The sequence below is a fragment of the Cucurbita moschata genome, unplaced genomic scaffold (genome assembly GCF_002738365.1).
Source record: "Cucurbita moschata cultivar Rifu unplaced genomic scaffold, Cmos_1.0 Cmo_Scf00003, whole genome shotgun sequence".
Classification (NCBI taxonomy): Eukaryota; Viridiplantae; Streptophyta; class Magnoliopsida; order Cucurbitales; family Cucurbitaceae; genus Cucurbita; species Cucurbita moschata.
In genome coordinates this window covers 6,881,359-6,903,498 of record NW_019268519.1, presented here as the reverse complement: position 1 = coordinate 6,903,498, position 22,140 = coordinate 6,881,359, and the positions used below count along the sequence as shown (strand labels likewise).

Here is a 22,140-nt window from a genome sequence, read left to right as displayed (position 1 = left end):
ACACACCTTACAAACGATACATAAGGCCCCTTTTATAGTTTTTCTAAGGCTAAGTTTATCCGTAACTTTCCTCACTTTTCTCTCTCCCATAAGCCCTCTTCCTTCTCAAATTTCGTGCCCTCACTTTAATCTCTCCCCTCTCAAATTTCGTAATGGTCTTTTTGACCAAATAACAAACAAAAATCATAATTACTTTTTTTTTCTTCTCTCTCCTGCATTTAAGTTCATTTCTCAACACAAGATCACTAGGTGATTTTCTCCGCAACTCAACCTCAACTCCCACTTGCTTCGTTGTCTTGGAACCTTGCTTCACATCTGGTTCCTCAGCAGTAGTCTCAGGAGTTTCATGCGTATTTGCTACAACATCACTAGGTGAGTTTCCTTGCAACTCAAGCTCAACTGCCACTTGCTTTGTGGTCTTGGAACCTTGCTCCACATTTGATTCCTCAGCAGTAGTCTCGAAGTTTCATGAGTATCTGCTACAACATCACTAGGTGAGTTTCCTTGCAACTCAAGCTCAACTCCGACTTGCTTCGTGGTTTTGAAACCTTGCTCCACATCTGGTTACTCAACAGTAGTCTCAGGAGTTTCATGAGTATCTGCTACAACATCACTAAGCGAGTTTCCCTGCAACTCAAGCTCAACTCCCACTTGCTTCGTGGTCTTAGAACCTTGCTCCACATCTGGTTTCTCAGCAGTAGTCTTAGGAGTTTCATGAGTATCTGCTACAACATCATTAGGTGAGTTTCCCTGCAACTCAAGCTCAACTCCCACTTGCTTTGTGATCTTGGAACCATGCTCCACATCTGGTTCCATTTTCAACCGCACTTTCTTCAATTCTCGGGCAGTCCTTGTGAAGCTAACTAGTTTCTACTTGCTCATAACGCAGTTCACACAAGGACCCACATCAACAAATTTCAGACCTTCTAAAACTCCTTTCGCAGCCAGCATCTTCATTCCTTTCACGCTCATATGTCCAAGTCTATTGTGCCATAGACTTGAATTTGAAGCACTCTCAGCAACAGCAGCTTTGTTCATACACCCTACAGTGGTGTATAAGATTCCAGATTTTGAGCCACGTGGTACCACCGTAGCACCCTTCATAATCTTCCATGAACTCTTCCGTAATTTGTTGCATAACCTATGCTGTCCAACTAACCAATAGAGATCAGGTTCTTCTTGAGACCAAGAATATATCTGACATCCTTTAATGTCCACTGATTTCCTGCCGGAGTTTTTATGCAGACATCCCATTTTCCTTTAATCTCCAAATCTTTGTTGTCGGCAAGATACACCTTCTCGAAATTTCTAGACTTGAAATTCCGGAACAACTCTTTATTTGGAGACAAATGAAAAGATGCACCTGAATTCAAAATCCAAGATTCAATCGAATTGTCCACGTTGAGGATTAGAGCATCCCGAATGTCTTCTGCTGAATTTATAGAATCATCATCATCTCCAAATTTATGATTCTTCGTCCTCTTTGGTCTTGTACAATCCGTCTGAAAGTGACCTTTTACTCCACAACTCCAACACTTTACATTTGGTTTGTTTGGAGATTTTCCTCGGTTCCTTGATTTTGATCGCCCATTGTTTGGGCCCTTTGATTTACTTCTTCCCCTTCGATCAACACTGAGAGCATTGCCTGATGAATCTCCGAATTCCTGTTTGCGAATACTTTCGCTAAGAACTACATCTCAAATTTCATCGAACTTCAGTTTACTAGATCCTCATGAACTGCTGATTGTGGCAACAACAGTATCCCACGATTCGGGTAAAGATGACATCAAAATGAATGCTTTAATTTCCACCTCGAAATTAATTTCTACCGAACTCAGTTGACTTACGATCATATTGAATTCATTTATTCCACTGAACTCAGTTGACTTACGATCATATTGAATTCATTTATTCCACCGAACTCAGTTGACTTACGATCATATTGAATTCATTTATATGATCAACAATAAATCCACCTTTAAACATCTGTAGATTGAACAATCTCTGCATCAAATACACCTTGTTCATAGCCGACAGTTTTTCGTACATATTCGACAGCGTCTTCAACAGATTTGACATTGTCTTCTCCTTGATGATGTTGAACGCCACGTTTCTGGATAGCATTAACCAGATCAACCCTAAGGCTTGTCGATCCTTGAGCTTCCCCTGCTCCGTGGTCATGGTATCCGGCATCACCCCTAATAGGGGTTCATGCAGACCTTTCTGATACAAATAATCTTCAATCTGTATTTTCTAGAAATCGAAATCGGATCCATCGAACTTCTCAATTCCAATCTTTGAACTTTCCATCTTCACAGATCGTGGTGACTTCCGCCTAGCTCTGATACCAGTTGTTAGGATCGCACAACAACGCACACACTCGATCTGGATGAACACAAATAACATGATAGAGAAAATGCAAGGAGAATATTGATTAAAGATTTTGTATTGATGACTACAGATGTGTACAGTAAGAGAGAATACAAAGAATATAGAAAGTACATTTTCAAAGCTTTGCCCGAGTAGATATATATATGGTTTAGCTTACTATATATAACTTTACCAGATATAACTATCTACTATATATAACTATCTACCATATATAACTTTACCAGATATAGCTTTTTACTATACGTAGCTATTTACTATTTATGACATTTTACTTTATATGTCATTTACCAAATATAGATGTATAATCGTTGACTAAGCTATAAATAAGCAGCACGCTCCATAACCTAACACACTCGATAAGAGGTGGAAAACTCCAGCACGGTGGTCATAGTTACGCTATATATTCTTGGGCATTATGCATGAGTCTTGTTTGATTCTAGGTCCACCCACTCCTTTATCTCTACTAACTTTTGTAAAACATGCAAGAGTAGAAGTAGAACTGCTAGTGTATGAGTTGACCGTGGATACGGCCCCGACAGGAACAATGGAGTTGAAACAAGCAATGTATGCCTAAAGTGCTTGCAAGAAAAAGCAATGTATACAAGAACAAGCAATGTATACAAGAAACAATGGAGTTGAAGCACTCATATTTTATGTGTATGTTGATGACCTGATCGTCACTAGTACAAGTGTGGAAGGCGTCAAAGAGTTCAAGCAGCAAATGATGAAAGAATTTGAGATGACTGATCTCGATATACTCACGTGCTACCTCGATATTGAAGTATAACAAAGGAATCAACCTATGCTAAGTTGTTGTAGCAATTTAAGATGGTAGAGTGCAACCTGACCAAGTATTCTGTGGTAGTAAAGTTACAACTCTGGAGAGATGCTCAAGGAAGCTTTGTGAATTCCACTAAGTATGCTCGCGTCATCGGAGGTCTGAGGTATTTGACTCATACTCGTCCAAACCTTACATATGTTGTTGGAATGGTGAGTAAGTACATGGAAAAGCCTACTACGATGCATCATCAAGCGATTAAACACATTTGTTTTCTTTATTTAGGTTATTCACGTTTTCCTTAATATTAGTTAGTTGAATCTTGTTTTTAGGTAATCTGAATTGATGCATACACTTAGAGTGGGAGAGCATATTTTTAGCTGGCCATCTAAGAATCTTTAGGCGCAAGATTTGTTGGCCACTTCGGCCATTTTTAGAATTTATTTTGTTTTAAATAGTCGAATCAAATGAGAAACATTTGTACCGTGTATTTCAGCAAAGTCAAATCCCAAGCTTTCGTTCTCTTCCTATTTCTTTTATTTTCTTGCGCTTTATGTTTTTTTCTTCCAACACTATTTCTCCTCCCACGATGATTTGCTCAGTCAAGAGACATCAACATTCTCCGCTATGTGAATCGAACAACATACTTCGGGCTGAAGTATCAAAGAGGGCGAGGTGTTGAAGAACTAGTCGATTTTACCGATAGTGATTTAGCTGGAGATATTGACGATAGAAAAAGCATCAAAGGAATGACGTTTTATCTCAACGAAAATTTGATCTCTTGGCAATCTCAGAAGCAGCGAACTATGGCACTATCTTTCTGTGAGACCGAGTTCATGGCAGCAACTGCGGCATCGTGTCAGGCATTGTGGCTAAGAAATTTGTTGAGTGAAGTGATTAGAACTGAACTAAAGCCGATGACTCTTGATGTCGAAAACAAATTTACAATTGCATTGATGAAGAATCTGGTATTTTACGGATGTAGAAAACGCGTTGACACTCGCTTCCACTTCATTCGTGAGAGTGTCGAGAAGAGACAAATTGTTGTAGAGTTCATATGCACTAGAGAGTAACGTGCAAATATTCTAACCAAGACCCTAGCAAGGGTTAAGTTTGTAGAGATGAGTGAGGTACTAGGAGTGAAGAATCTCAAACAAAGTTAAGTATACGAGTGAGATTGTGAGCTAATAAACTTGACTTATTAGAATAAGTTACTAACTTATGGAGTAAATTTAGGGAAATTGTTAGTAGATGTAATAAATAAGTTACTAACTTATGGAGTAACCATGGGAGAATTGTTAGTAGTTGCCAAATTGTGGACCAAGTTTACCGCTTTAATTAGAAGATTGTTTTTGGTTTTTAACTTGAGGAGAAAGTTTAGGAAACTAGTGAGTACTTTCTCCACTAAAAATACTCATTAAATGTATGCTCTTTTCACAATAACAAAAAGAATGGAAAAGCATAAGTGCTTAAGGTTCCTCTATTAAGAAGCTCTCTCCCCCCACTTTGTTCTTCCTTTGTTTGTTTCGACATATTTCGATCGTGGGCTACATCCAACATCATCATCATCATCATCATCATCTAGTTTCCCATTGAAAGATCCATACATCGTGATGTCATCCAATTTCTCGAGATAGCTCGTCCATCTTGGCTTGCTCGGACATATCAATCGAAACTGACCCACGTGTCATTCATCTCATCTGGACATCCCAGACATCTATCTATCTTGGTTCTATTGAAGCATTGGACCCTCCGTGTCCATATTAAATCATTTATAAAATATGTTCCAGATAGCGTGATATAAACCAAGTGACATCAATCATACTAAATCATACAATATACTTCAATGAAGATGTGAAGAAAATGCTGTTGAAATTATCAAAAGATATTTCAATTTATGCCACATTGAAGAAGAATGAAGTTTCATTATTATAAATTTTGGGTGAATTAAAATTTAAAGTAATTTAGAGTCTTTGCCGATATACAAGTGTACACCAAGATAGAGTTAGTTCATAGGAGACACCGTTGGGAGATGTAATGGTGTTATGAGCTTACAAGTTATTTGCTTTCAAGAACCGTTATGAGTATTAAGAGATTTTCATTATGTCCTATGACCTGATCAATACCCTGTAGAGTTTAAGGACTAGACTAACCGAGTGTTCGTAAGACTTTCTTGATATTATCATTATTATAGTCTTTGACGATATACCAGTGTACACCAAGATAGAGTTAGTTCATAGGAGACACCGATGGGAGATATAATGGTGTTACACCAAATTCTCGTATGGATGAGTTATGATTGTTGGTAGTGGATTTCCCTAGCCACGTCGTATCGAGTTAGAGGATTAGAGGTGCAACAGAAGCGTGATTGGAGGCTATAGAACTAGCCGTGCAATATTTGAGTTGCCCTATATGGTATCAAGTACACTATGTCATGTACTTGCTGAGAGACATGACACATTTTAGTACGAGAGCGCCCTAAAGGTGCTCAATATTGAGGAAGCGCTAGTGACATAGTCCTAGTTCAAAGATGCATACCTAATGAAATCCTACCTAGTGGTAGTCGAACTCAAGAATTAGGTAATCTTCCTTGAATCAAAATAGGTGAGAAGACGATTGAAGAGTACGACCTAGTGTCTAGCAGATTGGCCAGGTTTGTGCCAGAGTTGGTCAGAACAACGTTTATAAAGATGTACCACTTCATCATTCGTTTCAAGGACAAGATCTAGGGCTTGAAATAGCTCAAGCTTCCTCAATTTATGTGGAAGCACTATACGATGCTAGAAAGATAGATATGCGCAGTTGGATTAGAGCCTATGGAGTTTATGTGATTGTGAGCACGCTGTGATAGATAGTAATGCCCTAGTAGTGACCTTTTAACCCCGAAAGGTAAAACATCTCGTGCAAGGAGCAGGGCAGCTCTAGGAGCACTCCAAGAGTTAGAAACATTTTCATGGATAGGGAACCCGAGGAAGTATTTCCAAGAGGACTGTGTAGTTTGGTACAACTTCACCATACGCAAGTGGGTGTGCAGAGTGTAGAAGTCCATAGTCATGGTTCGGTGGAGTTACCGCCGAGACAGCATAGCAACTTGGATAAAGAAATTAGACAAGAGGATGTCCTACCATAAGAATCAGGCATAAGTAACTTCCAGAGGACAAATATTTTTAAAAAGAGGAGAATTTGTAGTACTCAAGTTCCGACAAGGTATAAAATGTTTGATTTTTATTTAAGCTCAAACTTCAAGAATTTTATTGAGAGTCTCATAAGCCAAATTTGAAGATGATAAAGAAGAAAAAATCGTTTAAAAAAATCCAAGTAACTCAAGAAAAATATAAAATAAAATAGAGAAAAGATAAAGAAAAACGGTCAAAGTCAAAATGAGGTAAAAAAATTAGGGGTTTGGATGAGGCGTTAATCATAATGCAAATGAGGAAGGAAAAAAGAAAGAGGGAAGAAAAAGAAAAAGAGGGAAAAAAGGTGGGTGACTCTCGGGTTTTAAGAGACCAAGTGGAAATCAACTCCCAAGTGGTCGTTTGGAGTCAGAATTTCACTCGACTTTCTTCCCAATAAATGCTCATTAGCTTTGAGAGAATCATTCGAGCTTTTGATTTGTTTAAATCTATCAATAATCGAGAAAGAATAGAAGGAAAGCGTTTCAGATTCTTGATTTCGATTTTCCTTTAAATTTGAGAGCTTTTCTTAAAATTAAGTTATGGATTTTTAGTATGTTGATATTGGAGGGATTTTGCACAAGATTCATGAAGGAAGATGGAGTTGATTCAAATCGAAAGTCGACATTCTGACGATCGTCAAGAAACGCAAGATCGGTAAGTTTTTAGTTTCCGACAATCTTTGGACGTGTTTATTTTAGTTTGTAGTTTCATAAATTACGAGAAAAATACTTATGTATAGATATTAAAACTCTAAAATCTGAGCAAAGAAACCGAGCTGAATGAAAAGTTATAAAAATGTGAAGAAAATAGGGTGAACAAGGAAATTCATTAGTTTTTGGAAAATTGTGTTCGAAGCAAATATTCGAGGGACATGCATCACAAAGAGAGGGTCATGCATTTGGACGAGGAATTGACGCGTGTTGCAAGAAGAGTGGGCCACTCGTCAGGGGTTATGCTTTTCAGTCAATCTGACCAGTGACCTGAACCAGTTCTGTGCGACCCGCAAGTACACCTATTGCGCACGTGTAAACATATGTATCTCCCTCTCCAATGTGTACATGATGCACGTGAGTTCCTCTTTTCGGCCTATTTGACTTTCGTTTGACTTTTTTTTGCTCTGATATAGATATTAACCATAATTTTACTTGAATTAGGACCCACAAGAGAAATTTCAAGAACCTTGGATCTTCTAACCAGTGGAAAAACTAGCTTAAGAAGGCACACGTCATCCAAGTAAGTAACCACACAGTCTTTAGGCAAGTAACACTTGGAAGGATTGCTAGGATAAGCTAGCGTGCAAGCATTCCTTACCTTAGGTGGTTATAATTGCATGTTAAAGACTTCAGAATGACGTTTTTTTTAATGAGTATGCATTATATATATGTTATGAAAAATTGTCATTATGTCTATTGATATAATCATTATAAGCTAGTCGATCCTTCAAGAGTTGTCCAGAATTACAGCTGGGCCAAAAGTCTATTTGACCTTTCACGTTAAGTACCATTGATTCTCTAATTAAAAATTTGTTTATGATCCAATAAAAACTAAGTCCCTCTGAGGCTAGTGAGAAGGTGACTCTATTGCTCAAGTTCGAAATCAGCATTTAAGGAAACTACTCATCTATTAACGTATACGAGATGGATTGAGTTCCATCGTGTGAAATTATGTTCCTAGCTTCCCATGTTGTCAATTTCCCAAAATAGTAGACATATTGAATTTGTTACAAAAGTCTTCTCAATCATACAAATCAAATGACAAGCCTTAGAGTAGGGGTTCATAACTCACTCAAGATTAAGTTCGAGTCACACATAATCATTTGTAAAATATTAATCTTCTTAGTTAATGGATTTATAAAGAGAGATTAAATATTTCGTGATCCAGTCTTATACAAACTCATTGTATATGATACCTCACTTACATGTATCCACATGAATGATTTGAATCAAGTAATTGTAACAATTACGAAGTGGGTCGTATTAATAGTGTTACCCGAATATACCATATACCATAGACCCTTTATGTTATTACTTGAACATGATTCTATTGTATGTCAACCACATATTGTTCAATACTACAATAATAACCTTAGATTTTTCATATAATGAATAATTTTACGAGCCTTTTAAGTTAGAAATCTCAACAAGCCATGCATAAGGTATGACATAAATTTCAAGTAAATCTAGGATTATTACTAAACCATGTACTAAAAGCATACCGTAGGACCATGCAAGACCACTCCTACCCCTCCACACCTTAAATTTACTACACTCAAGTTTTCAAGGTACCATGCTACTACTATACCTTAAATGACCATAACCTCTCATAATATGTTGTGTTATGAGGCCTCTAATTCCTGTTCTAGGTGGGATGATCTGCACTATGTCTCATGGGCAGGTTGTCATGATAGGTCTCATGTTTTCCTCACCTAGTTGAGATGTCATACGTCATGTATTACTAGCTCGATGCCATGATCATGTTTTGCACCAATCATGTAACCATGTAGATCTGTCATGCAAAATGATCCTAAGACCATTTTAGGAGTGCCTTCTAGGTCGATTACATGTCATGAACCAAGCTAAGCTATATGTATTAGATACTCAAGAAGTTATAGCACTCTAGCTTAAGTTCACAATTAAGATCTTAAAAGTCAGCTACTTACCGAGTCTTTGTACTCACTCCATGTGTTTCCATGCTTTTCAAGTAATTAGGGACAAGAGTAGACGGTGGAGTGAGAGCCATAAATCAACCATAATACCTCCATTTTTTTTCTTTTAAATGTTTTTGAGTTTGGTCCTTATTTTATGTTTAAAACTATGTTTGCACGTACTCTATTTAAAATGTCTCGTTTTTATTTTAGAAAAAAAAATTATCATACTTTTACGAATCATGATTATGTCCCGGAGGCCATGAAAATTAAATCGTGACATTTTCATTCATTAATAGTTGAAATAATTCATTGACAAATCCTACCCTGTAAATTCAATTCTCTCTTACGTAATAACAACGATATTCTTTGAAACAATAATGAGACGATTCCAATTATTCAAATATTTTTAAAACATAGACTCTAAGATTTTCACAAAATCTACAAGAATATCTCAATTTCAAGTTTATCTATAATTCTTGTCATAAAATCAACTTAAAGATCAACCAAGTTCAAACATACATGAAAGTGAGTATTAATTGCATAGGAGATTAGGCAACAAAATTGATGAACATAAATATGATCTTTTGTGGCCTTGGAAGTTGGAAAAACAGGTGTGGATAATGGATAATGGATAATGGAAGAGCAAAGCAATGAAAAAGAAAGGGAAAAAAAGAAGAAGGTTGTTTGTAGAACACGCAAGGGGCAAGGTGCAGTGTGTTTGGTCTGGTCTGCAATTCTGTGTGCCTGCTGTCCCCTCTCACCAACACCAACACTTTCCCACTATCGTCCAGCTCCCACCAACCCCCCTCTCCAAATAATAATAAACCTCAAATTTTATTGCTTTAAACTCAAATTTTAGAATCAAAATAGGTTTTGATTTGAAAGAAGGTAAAGCTGGATGTGTGATACGATGCCACTGCTGCTTGTCTGCCTTCTCTAAGCAAAACAACAAACCCTCACATTTGGCGGCACCAACACTTTATTCATCTCTCTCTCCCCCTCTCTCCTACGTAATCAACGTTATCTTTGGACTTTTCCTTTCGAAATTAGGCTCTACGGTTCCACACCCTTTATAAAGAATATTTCGTTCTCCTCTCTAACTGATGTGGGATCTCATATTCCACTCCCTTTGAAAGTGGCTCAGCATCCTCGCTGGCACTCATCTTTGTTGGCACATCGTCTTGTGTCCACCTTTCTTTAGGGCTCAGTCTTCTTGCTGGCACATCGCCCAGTGTTGGGCTCTAATACAATTTGTAACATTCCAAGTCTACTATTAGAAGATATTATCATGGACTTTCCCTTTAACCTTTACCTTAAAGTAGGGAGAAGTTTTAACTCTTATAAATAATGTTTTGTTCTCCTCTTCAACATGATCTCACACATCGAAACTCCAAAATTAGGCGTGTTTTATTTGGAAAAATTCTATGTTGGGTTATTTTTTAAAATTTTTAAGAAAGCATGTGAGTGAGAACAAAGTATACAGAAAAGGACCGGTGTTGGTTTGTGAGCCCATAACAGAAGGAAATGTCGGGTTCATCATGTGCTAAACTTGTATTATGTTCCGATTAGTGTCACGTGATTGAATGGATGTGTTGGTGATGTTGGTTTCTTATTTTAAGTTCATAAACCTATGATTGATTTATTTATAGTTATGGATGAGGAAAATGAGAAAGAAGGACAATAATTTAGGTTTGAGTACGTCATTGATAGTAGAATCTGGGAAAAAGATTGGATGAGGGTTTGTTCGTTAACAGTAACAGAAAAACATCAACAATCTTTTGCCTTCAACAAAATCTTTGCTCAAAATTCCATCCATCCATCTATCTATCTATATATATATATATATATAATTTTATGGAAATATTAGTAAAATTTATATAATGAATTCATAACATATATTTAGTATCATTTATTTATCTCTTTCTCTTGAACGTCATTAAATTTGTATCATACAGAGATGTTTATGAGGCGAGGAGGGGCCAAGAAAACCTTTTCCGTCCCACCTCTGCCCTCTTTCTTATTTCTCATCTCCATGAATTTATTCATTTACTTTTACCGGGATCCGAACGAGAAATAATATAATGTTGACAAACAAAAATATAATATAATATTTTACCGACATAATTTTTAAAAAAAAATTTAATAAAATTAAATATTACAATTATAAAATTGTAATATATAACTCATAATATTTATAAGAAACCCAAAATTTCATTATTTTGGCCTTTAATTTCACAAATTTTTGACTTATTAGCAATGTATATATGTGTGTGTATTTATAAAACAACGAGACGGGAATATAATCCTCGTCCCCCGCGTCATCTAAGGAGGAAACTTGTAGACGGAACACGACTCCAAAGTGCACCTCTTCTTAATTGAGGCTCGACTCTTTTTGCTTTTGGAGTCCTTTGTTCAACACTTGAAGATTCTATTGACATGGCTAAGTTTAGAGCCAGACATGGCTTTGATACCATATTAGATGAACACGACTCTTCACAATGATATGATATTGTCCACTTTGAGCATAAGCTCTCATGGCTTTGCCTTGGGTTCCCCCAAAAAGCCTCATTCCAATGTAGAGAGTATTATTTAATTATAAATCCATGTTCATTCTCTAAATTAGCTGTGGGACTTTCATCCAACAAAGAAATCTTTTTTGCGCACCCTCCCTCATTTTCTATTTAAATCAAGATTCTCCGTCCCTCCCTCATTTTCTATTTAAATTAGGATTCTCCATCCGATTCGAAGTAGGTCTGTACTGAATTCCAATCTCTTGTAGTAAATGAACATCTCTAATTATGAGATGAATCAATATCTCTTGTAGTAAATGAACATCTCTAATTATGAGATGAATCAATATCTACCCTATAGCTTAATTATCTAGAGGAAGTGTTCCATATGTTAGCTCGCATATAGCTTATTAGGAGAAAGCTTAAGGTAGACTCGAACTTAATACTAATTTAAGTTTTAACCAATAAAATTGAGAAGACGGGTTGATATCATGTTGTTCAAGATCTGATTTTGTGTTTCACAATCGTGCAAGTCAAAATTTGAGGCTCTATGATGAAACTCCAATGACAAAAAACATAGAAAAATGGCCCCTTTTTGTTAGGTAACACTGTTTTCAATGACATGAATCACATGATGTAAATAATGAAGAAGAAAAAGATGGATGCATTAATAATAAGCAACAATAAAGACATAGCTTCTGGAGGATCATAAAAAATTTTGGTTGTCACACGAAAAGAAGCCATTATCTGTATGCATTCTTTAAAGAATACCCATTTTCAGACTCAATCTTTTCTTCTCTCTCCCTCTAAATTCCCTATTTAAACACCTTCTTCTTCTTCTTCACCTTACACACCAAAACCTTCACTTTCCTCATCAATGGCGGCCGCCTGGGCGAGAGACTCCTGCTGGAGAAGCAGGGCACGTGCAAGGCCCTTCCCTTTCCCTTTCCCTCTGCACGTGCTCCCTTTCTCCAACATGCCTCTCTCGCTCTTCTGCTCTATCAACACACACAACCATCACCAAAATCTCTTCTTCACCTTCTTCTCTTTTTTTATTTTCTTTTTTTCTTTTTTAATCTTACTTAGTTCATAATCTCCATGCAGGGAAAACAACAAGCTTGGCTTTCAAGATCATGGAGGAGATATTGGATTTTGTTTAATTATTGTAATTTTATTTTGTATGTTTGAAAAATTACAAAAAGGATGAATTATTTATATTTGGAACGTATGTAAATGGCTTAGAATAATGTTCGTCATTTATGATATCAATTTCAATATAAATTTAAGACCCTCCATCTCAAAATCATAAATTATTTGTAATGTTTATAGTATTCCACTCATATGCAACCTACAAGCTTGCAGGCATGGCTCATTGGCTCGACTAGACTCGCACTCATTCTGATCTACATTGATAGTTTCGATGAAAACAAACTAATAAGAATTTGAGCTCTTGCACAATAAAGCATCGTTTGTGTGATTCTTTCGGATCAGTGTTAGACATTTGTTGCTTTATAAATCGTTAGACCTAACATGTATCAAGTATAAGTTATAAGTATGGATGTAATCTTGGCCCTTGAAGTGAGACTACTTTACACGTCTAGCGAGAATATGAAGATGGTGATTGAATTGAGCTTTGGTTAGGGTGGTAAGTACTTCTAATTTCGATTTCAACTCATGTGTTCTTTAGACATTATCATTATTTAATTACGTTATGCCAACTTGATTTGAAAATGAATGACGAATTTGCTATCGTGCAGGTTTGTAATAGCGAGTATCGAAAGTTATTAAAAAGAAACTCAAAATGAAGTAAAAATGAATGAAAAATTGTGGTTAAAAATGAAAAAGTAATAATAATAAGTGATGTAATAGAGGGAGAGAGAGGATAAGGCAGAGACATAAATAGAAGATTATGTCAGAGAGAAAGATGGCGTAAACAAATGAAATGGTTGATATGGTTTCTGATCCAGGTGAATTTTTTTGACAGTCTAAAATATTACCTCTCTCTCTTACATTTACCTTGCTTAAACCCCAAGTCATCCTTTTACTTTGCCTTAAAATGTGGGGGATTCTTCTCTCTCTATATATATTTTGAGATTTTTATTTTTTTTTAAATTTATTATCCCCAAAACTATCATAAAGTATTACCCACATCTCCTATTCCTATGTAATTGTTTGATTTTTAGTTTTTTTTTATATTTAAAAAAATAATAAATTTTAATAATTTGATAAAGAATTTAAATATATTCTTTTAAAATGAAAACTAAGAAAGACGTTAAACAAATTTAAATTTCAAAAATAGAAAACTAAAAGATGAAATTACTTTTTAATGTGAGCCGGGTGAGGGATGAGAAGACATTCATCATGGAACTTAAACTATATAGAATTACAGATAAATTTAGTCATTGGTTAGAGGAAAACTCATTTTACTCCATTTTCCAAGTTTATTTTACAAATATAGCATACATGATTTTATATAGTCTCAAAATAAAAACCCATAACTTTTACGGAAGACATCTTCAGAGTTATTATAAATCCACTAATTTCTGTTGCTTCCGTTATTGCTGTTGGATTGACCGCCGGGGTTGCTTCTATTAGACTTGGGGTTGGTTAAGGTACTGCTGCGGGCCAAGCTGTAGAAAGGATAGCGAGACAACCCGAGGCGAAGGGAAAAATCTGTAACTTCCATATTTTATGACCATGATTATCCACTATGTAAATAAATCTCAAAATATATTAAAGAAGCACCATAAATCTAAATTAACATCTATTATAAATTTGTAACCATCTAAGAATAAATTAAGTTTCATTCCAAATATCTTGGAGCATAGCTTAGTGAATGAAACTTAGACTAATACTAATGGAGTGATTTGGGTATCACTATGCCTTAAAATGTGGGGGATTCCACTATTCTCAGCCTACCCTTGAGTTGTAGGAGATTTTTAAAGGGCTAAAAGGAAGGGTTAAGGGTAGGTTGATAAAGGGAATTAGGGCATTGGAAATTGAAGTGAGAGAAAGGGAGAATTGATGAATGGTTTGGCTTATATTGCAAGTAAAACACAAGTGATATATGGTGTCTGAGATAGAATAAAAAAAGGAGGGTTTTCCACACGCAATGCACGAATATTGAGGCTTTTCTCCTTACATTATTTATTTTTGCTGTGTGTTGGTTCCTTTTCTTTCAACAATCATTATTATTACAAAAGACAATGACCCATCTCTCTACCCTATTTGGCTACACGTGGGGTTATTAAATCTCCTACTTGTCTCTTGGACTTACCAACAATTCAAATGCATCACGACTTTATTACCACTCCCAATAATCCAATATTTATGTCCTTCCATGGCTTGCTCTCACATTTAAATGATCAACCCTAGAGATTCAAAATTAAAAAGATGCAAATTCTTCTTTTAAGAAAATCGATGAAACCCTTTGCTTATAAAGTTATGTTATGTTTTACTATGCATGTATCGTGATTGTTATGTATGATTAAATCCTATGCTAAGGATCATAAACTTAGTTTCTTGTGTATGAATAATATATCATGTTGTCTCGTAGATGTATAAGAGGATGACCACGTTCCAAGGACAAAATAAGGGTATAAGAAGTTTGGCCCGTGAAGCATCAATGAGTCACTGATTGAGGAACCACTAATGGCACTCATAATGCCCCTAGTAGGATACTTTTCATGCAATGATGCAGACTATGACAGTAAACCTGTAACGATCCAGATCCACTGCTAGTAGATATTGTCATCTTTGAGCTTTTTCCTTTCGGGCTTGCTCTCAAGGCTTTAAAACGCGTCTGCTGGGGGAAGGTCTCCACACCCTTATAAATGGTGGTTTGTTCTCCAACCCAACCAATGTGAGACATCACAATCCACCACCCCTTCGTGGCCCAGCGTCCTCGCTGGCACTCTTTCCTTCCTCTAATCAATGTGGGACCGCCTCCAAATCCACCCTCCTTTAGGCTCGAGTGTCCTTACTAGCACACTGCCTCATGTCTACCCCCTTCGGGGAACAGCGAGAAGGCTGGCATATCATCTGATGTCTGGCTCTGATATCATTTGCAACGGCCCAGATCTACCGCTAGCAGATATTGTCCTCTTTGGACTTTACCCTTTCAGGCTTCCCCTCAAGGCTTTAAAACGCGTATACTAGGGGAAGGTTTCCACACCCTTATAAATGGTGGTTTGTTCTCCTCCCCAACAAATATGAGACATCACAGAACCACTAGGTGCATGCGACTTGTAACCTGAGTGTGATAAGGGGCGAGATACCTATGAAATTTCAGGATATACTATCCTCATGTCTTTAATAGGACCTTCGAAGATCGGACAGTTGCAGTATTGTGGCTATTATTGATGTAGACGATATTTCAATTAATGGATTGAGGACGAAAAAGTATCATGTGCTTCATTCAAGTTGTAGGTTCACAAGGTTGATGAGATTTGCTCAAGAATCTGTTGATATTGTTGGGATATGAAGTCTGATGCCTAGATCTAGTAGAGATATATATGGAAGGTATTTCGTAAAAATCTGATAGAGACATATATGATAAATATTTGGTAAAGATTTGATAGAGATATATTTGGTAGATTATATCTAGTAGGTTTAAATCTTTCAAAGCTATTTAGTAAATTGAAACCATATATATACCACATTAGGCAGTGCTTACAAAATGAATTTTTCTTCATTCCTCCTTGAATTTTATCTCTCCTGTTCTTTGTGTTCATCTTGATCGAGTATGTGCGTTGTTGAGCGATTCTAACAACTGGTATCAGAGCGCGACGAAATTCACCATGATCTGTGCAGATGAAAATTTCCAAGATTGGAATTAAAAAGTTTTATGTATCCGATTTCAGTTTCTGGAAGATGCAGATTGAAGATTGTCTATACTAGAAAGGTCTTCACGAACCCCTGTTGGGAGTGAAGCCGGATACTATGGCCACAGAGTAGTGGAAGGTTTAGGATCGCCAGGCCTTAGGGCTGATCCGGTTGACGCTGTCCAGAAACGTAACATTCAATATCATCAAGGAGAAGACAACATGTAATTACCTAAAATAGTAATGATAATATGTATTTTGTATTTATTTGTTGTGTTTGTTAATAATAATAATAATAATAATAAGGAAATTTAATAAGGAAATTAAAATAAAATAAAATAAAAAACAAAAACGAAAACGAAAACACGGTAGCCGTGTCAAGCAGCTGCTGTAAAGGAGGATAAGGGAGAATGGACGCGTGGGCTGGAGGTGTTGAAATGATCAAGGGTTTGGTAGATGGTGTGGAAGCAAATTAGGGAGTTAATTAGGCTTTAAAAAAAATGAAGAGCAGCGGACAGATGAAAACTCAGAAAACAGAGGAGGAAAAAAATTCTGAGATTTCGAGTTTGGGTTGCTTAAGTTTGGTTGTCAATCGAGTGTAAGGAAAGAGAGGTTGTTGCTGAGGAATCCTTTGAGGAAGGGGACACGGCCACGAGCGAAATCGGACGGTTATTCAAAGGTAACAAAAAATCCATATCACCAAACCTTTAAATCTCGATATCTTGGTTCATATTGCATAATAAATTATGAAATAGGGCTTGTTAGAACGATAATTAGAAGATCTATAAAGTTGTAGAAGAAGTCAGAACGAAATCAGAGCTGTAGAGATGGAATATGGCTTCGAGATACAATGGGCATTAATAGGAAAGTTGAAAAATCGCAGAAAACCAAAAGGAAGAAGAAGAAACGCATGCGATACATGCGAGGCGCGTAGGAGGCCGCGAGTGAGAGTGCGACTATGCGCGTGAGAAATTACCCCCTGAAATTGTGTTGGCGCGTGAGGGCGCGTGAGAAGTTATTTTGGCTCCCGGTTTGTCCCGTTCGACTCCTTTTGACCTGTCCTATCAAAATTGGTCTATACTTATGTTGAAATTGGTAAAATATAGGTCTAATAGGAAGGAATTGTGTTGGAATACCTATTAAACGTACATTTAAGGGAAAAAAGAGTTCGAAACCAAGTAAGTAGCATATCGATCTTTGAACTAGTTCTTAACTTGTTTTACAACATGTGAGTATGTTGTTTACCTGATTAAGAGCTTAGTATGTTAAGATGAACTTTGATGATATTGAATGTTTATTATATATTGTGATTGCTTGCCTGTGATTTAAGCATGATATAAATGATTGCCAGAATGTTTTATGTGTTGAACATTTATGCAGTAAATGTGAGTATGTTATGCATGTTAATGGAAAGGTTAGGACTTTAGGATATGCTTATTGGTTGTTGAGCCATGGCTTATTTATATGAGTATGATAGTCTACTAATTCCCTAGGAATTCCTGACCAACGTGCTGTGTGCTAAGTCAGGGAGCATGAGTACTCCTAACCGTTGGTATATGAGATAAACAGGCTGCCAGAGAAATTAGTAGACGGGCCGTATTTGACCGAGAGCGAGTCTTACATACGAGTCCGAAAATTCTAGATAAGCATATCACGAGAGAGTTAGTAACCTAAGCTGGAGGTAGCTGAGATACCTCATTAATGAACAGATGACCCTAGTAAGAGAAACTAGGAGTCAATGGCGAATAAAACTTAAAACACCTGTAAAGATTAGTTATGAACTCATGAAAGATAAGTTAACTACTTACTAGGTAATCTAATTACTCATCAAATATGTAAATATGTTTTCGTTGTTAAGATTTTTGTTGGTTAATAACGTTTTAAACAGAACTGTTTTTTTTTTATAGTATTTTACTTAATATTATGAAATGTTTTTATTGGAAAAGTTGAAAATTTATGATTTGATGTCAGAGTTTGTTATCAGTGTCGATGGTAACTCCTGTTAATCGCATTGTCGATGAGCGAGTGTTACACAACATCAGATCTGTTGAAAATGCTATCGAATATGTACGAAAAACCGTCGGCCATGAATAAGGTGTATTTGATGCAGGAAAAGAAGAATCACAAATATGAAGATACTAAGGATGCTCTAATTCTTAGTGTGGACCACCTGCTTGAATCCTGGATTTTGGATTGAGGTGCATTGTTTCATTTATCTCCAAATCAGGATTTGTTTCAAAATCTCAAATTAGGAAATTTTGGAAAGGTGTATCTTGCCGACAACAAAAATTTGGAGATTGAAGAAAAGAGAGATGTTTGCATACAAACTTCAGCAGGGAATCAGTGGACATCAAAGGATGTCAGATATATTCCTGATTTTTATTTGTCAATTGGATAGTACAGGTTATGCAGCCGAGTTTGGAAAGAGTTCGTAGAAGATTGTGAAGGGTGCTATGGTGGTACGTGGTACAAAATCTGGAACCCTATACACCACTGTAGGGCATATAAACATGACTGCTGTTGTTGAGAGTGCTTTCAATTCAAGTCTGACATAATAGGCTTGGACATATGAGCGTCAAAGGAATGAAGATGTTGGCTGTGAGAGGAGTTTTAGAAGACCTAAATTCTGTTGATATGGGTCTTTGTGAGAGCTGCGTTATGGGCAAACAGAAACGAGTTAGCTTCACAAAGGCTGCCAGAGAACCAAAGAAAGTACGACTGGAAATGGTCCATACAAACGTTTAGGGATCATCTCCAGTTTCGTCACTTGGCAGATCAAAGTTCTACATCATCTTCATTGATGATTTCAGCATGAAGGTAGGGGTTTATTTCCTGAAACACAAGTTAGACGTGTTTGTTACCTTCAAGAAGTGGAAAGCTGAAGTTGAAAATCATACCAGATTGGAGATTAGATGCTTGAGGTATGACAATGGAGGAGAGTACGACAAACCAGAGTTTAAAACATTTTGCGCAGTTGAGGGAATTAGATTAACGAGGACAGTTCCTAATAAGGCAAGACAAGATGGCGTTGCAGAAAAGATGAACAGAACATTAAATGAGCTGACAAGAAGCATGAGGATTTATTTTGGACTGCCAAAGACATTCTGAGTTGATTTTGTGAGCATAGCAGCTTATTTGATCAATAGAGGGTCGTCAGTACCCTTGGAGTTCAAAGTGCCAGAAGAACTATGAAAAGGAAAAGAACTCAAGTACTCTCACTTGAATTTTTGGTTGTACTGCGTAGGTTCACGTCAATCAAGAGAAAAGAGACAAGCTTGATGCTAAGGCTATGAAGTGCTACTTCATAGGCTATGACTCAGACTTGTTCGGGTATAGGTTTTAGGATGACAAGAATAGAAAAATCCTAAGACATTGTGACGTAACCTTTGATGAAAAAGTCATGTACAAGGACAAAGAGAAGATAAACTCTGAGACTACGAAGTAAGTGGGAGTTGAACTTGAGTCGCAGGCAAACTCACTCAGTGATTTTACAACAGAAGCTCAAGAAACTCCTGAGACCGTTGCTAAAGAACCAGACGTGGAACAAGTGACACCTGAGCAAGTGTTGAGGAGATCATCCAAAAATTATCAGAGAACCAGATAGATATTCACCTTCATTGCATTATCTGTTGCTGACTGACGAAGGAGAACTAGAGTTCTTTGATGAGGCTCTACAAGTGAAAGATTCAACCAAATGGGAGCAAGCCATGGATGATGAGATGAGCTCACTTGAAAAGAATAATACATGGGTGCTGACTGAGTTACCTACAAGAAAGAGAGCTCTGTTGAACAAATGGGTGTTCAGAATCAAGGCTGAACCAGATGGCAAAAGAAGGTGCAAGGCTCGATTAGTAGTTAAAGAATATTCACAAAGAAAAGACATTGATTATGCTGAGATCTTTTCTCCTATTGTGAAATTAACTACTATCCGAATTCTACTAAGTATTGTTGCAGCGAAGAATTTGCACCTTAAGCAAATGGATGTAAAAATAACGTTTTTATATGGAGATCTAGATGAGGAGATCTTATGCAACAACCAGAAGGGTTTGCAGCTATAGGCAAGGAGCACAACAAGAGCTTGTATGGACTAAAACAAGCACCGAGACAGTGGTACAAGAAGTTTGGCTCTTTTATGTACAAGAGTGATTTCCATAGGAGTGAAAAGGATCCGTGTTGTTACCTTAAGCAATATACTGATTCTTATGTGTTTCTACTCTTGTACGTGGATGATATACTGACTGTTGGATCCAATATGAGGGAGATAAACCATCTAAAGGCAAGCATGTCTTCAGTATTTGAGATGAAAGATTTGGGTGTAGTGAAACAGATTCTTGGGATGAGGATTTCTCGAGATAGATCTGTTGGCACATTAAATCTATCTCAAGAGAAGTACATTGAGAAGGTGTTGTCCAATTTAGGATGAATGATACTAAACCCAAGAGTATCTTTTGACAAATCATATTAAATTGTCAAAGGGACAATCTCTCAAGACAGTTGAGAAACGTGAGCACATGGCACCAGTTCCGTAAGCTTTTGCAGTTTGGAGCTTGATGTATGTTATGGTCTGCACTAGACCTGATATAACACATGCCGTGGGAGTTGTAGCAAGTACATTGCAAACCCAGGGAAATAACATTGGGAAGCTGTGAAGTGGCTTCTGAGATATTTGAGAGGTACATCCAATACTTCACTTTGTTATGACAATGACAAAGTAGTTATGCAATGTTTTGTGGATGCTGATCTGAGTGAAGATGTAGAGTCTAGCAAGAGCACATCTGGATATATCTATACTATAGATGGAACAACAATAAGTTGGATGTCTAGGCTTCAGAAATGCATTGCTCTTTCATCTATTGAGACTGAGTACGTGGCAATAGCTGAAGCTGGAAAGGAGGTGATATGGATGACAAACTACCTAGAAGAATTGTGCAAAAAGCAGCACGAGAAGATTCTTTATACAGATAGAGTGCCATACAATTGGTGAGAAACCTAGTTTATCATTTAAAGACAAAACACATCAGAAGACAATATCATTTCACTCGCAGGCTAGTGGAAGAAGGTGATATGTGTTTGAAGAAGATAGATAGTGCAAATAATCCAGCAGACATGTTGACAAAATGTGTTGATGTTGGAAAGTTGAAGTTGTGCAAAGCCTCAATTGGTATGATGTAGATTGAGAATGAAATTCTTAGTTGATTGGATTAGTCTCCAAGTGGAAGATTGTTGGGATATGGAGCCTAATGCCTAGATCTGGTAAAGATTTGATAGAGATATATATGGTAGATATTTGGTAAAGATTTGATAGAGATATATTTGGTAGATTATATCTCGTAGGTTTAAATCTTTGAAAGCTATTTAGTAAATTGAAACCATATATATACCCTATTAGGTAGTGCTTACAAAATGAACTTTTTTCCTTCCTTGTATTCTCTCTTATTGTACATACCTGAAGTCATCAATAAAACCTTTAGCCAATATTTTTTCTTGAATTTTATCTCTCCTGTTCTTTGTGTTCATCTTGATCGAGTGTGTGTGTTGTTGAGCGATCCTAACATATACATAAGCCAAGAAGGCAAAGAGTTTTATTATGAGCCTTAATGAAGGGGTCCGAGGTGTTGTTGTAGTCCTAACACCTAGTAAATATGTTAGTAGCTACTGTGATGGGAGATGTCATAACCTAATTTTTGAATTGTTTGAAAGACGGATCGTGATGTGGGCTAACTCAAAGGTGTAAAAATATGGTAAATTTTTTATTTTTAAGATAAAAGTATAAAAAAGTTTAAGAACGGTAAGTACATACATATATATATTTATA

General features: G+C 36.6%; 1 protein-coding gene across 1 annotated transcript; it reads left to right on the top strand.

The window, feature by feature from the left end:
* Positions 1-3,219: 3,219 nt before the first annotated feature.
* On the top strand, positions 3,220-19,668 carry LOC111434845 (uncharacterized mitochondrial protein AtMg00810-like). Its single transcript, XM_023072201.1, has 3 exons — positions 3,220-3,381; positions 3,772-4,137; positions 19,570-19,668. Exons 1-3 carry the CDS (start codon positions 3,220-3,222, stop codon positions 19,666-19,668), a joined length of 627 nt encoding a protein of 208 aa, XP_022927969.1.
* The last annotated feature ends 2,472 nt before the right edge of the window (positions 19,669-22,140 follow it).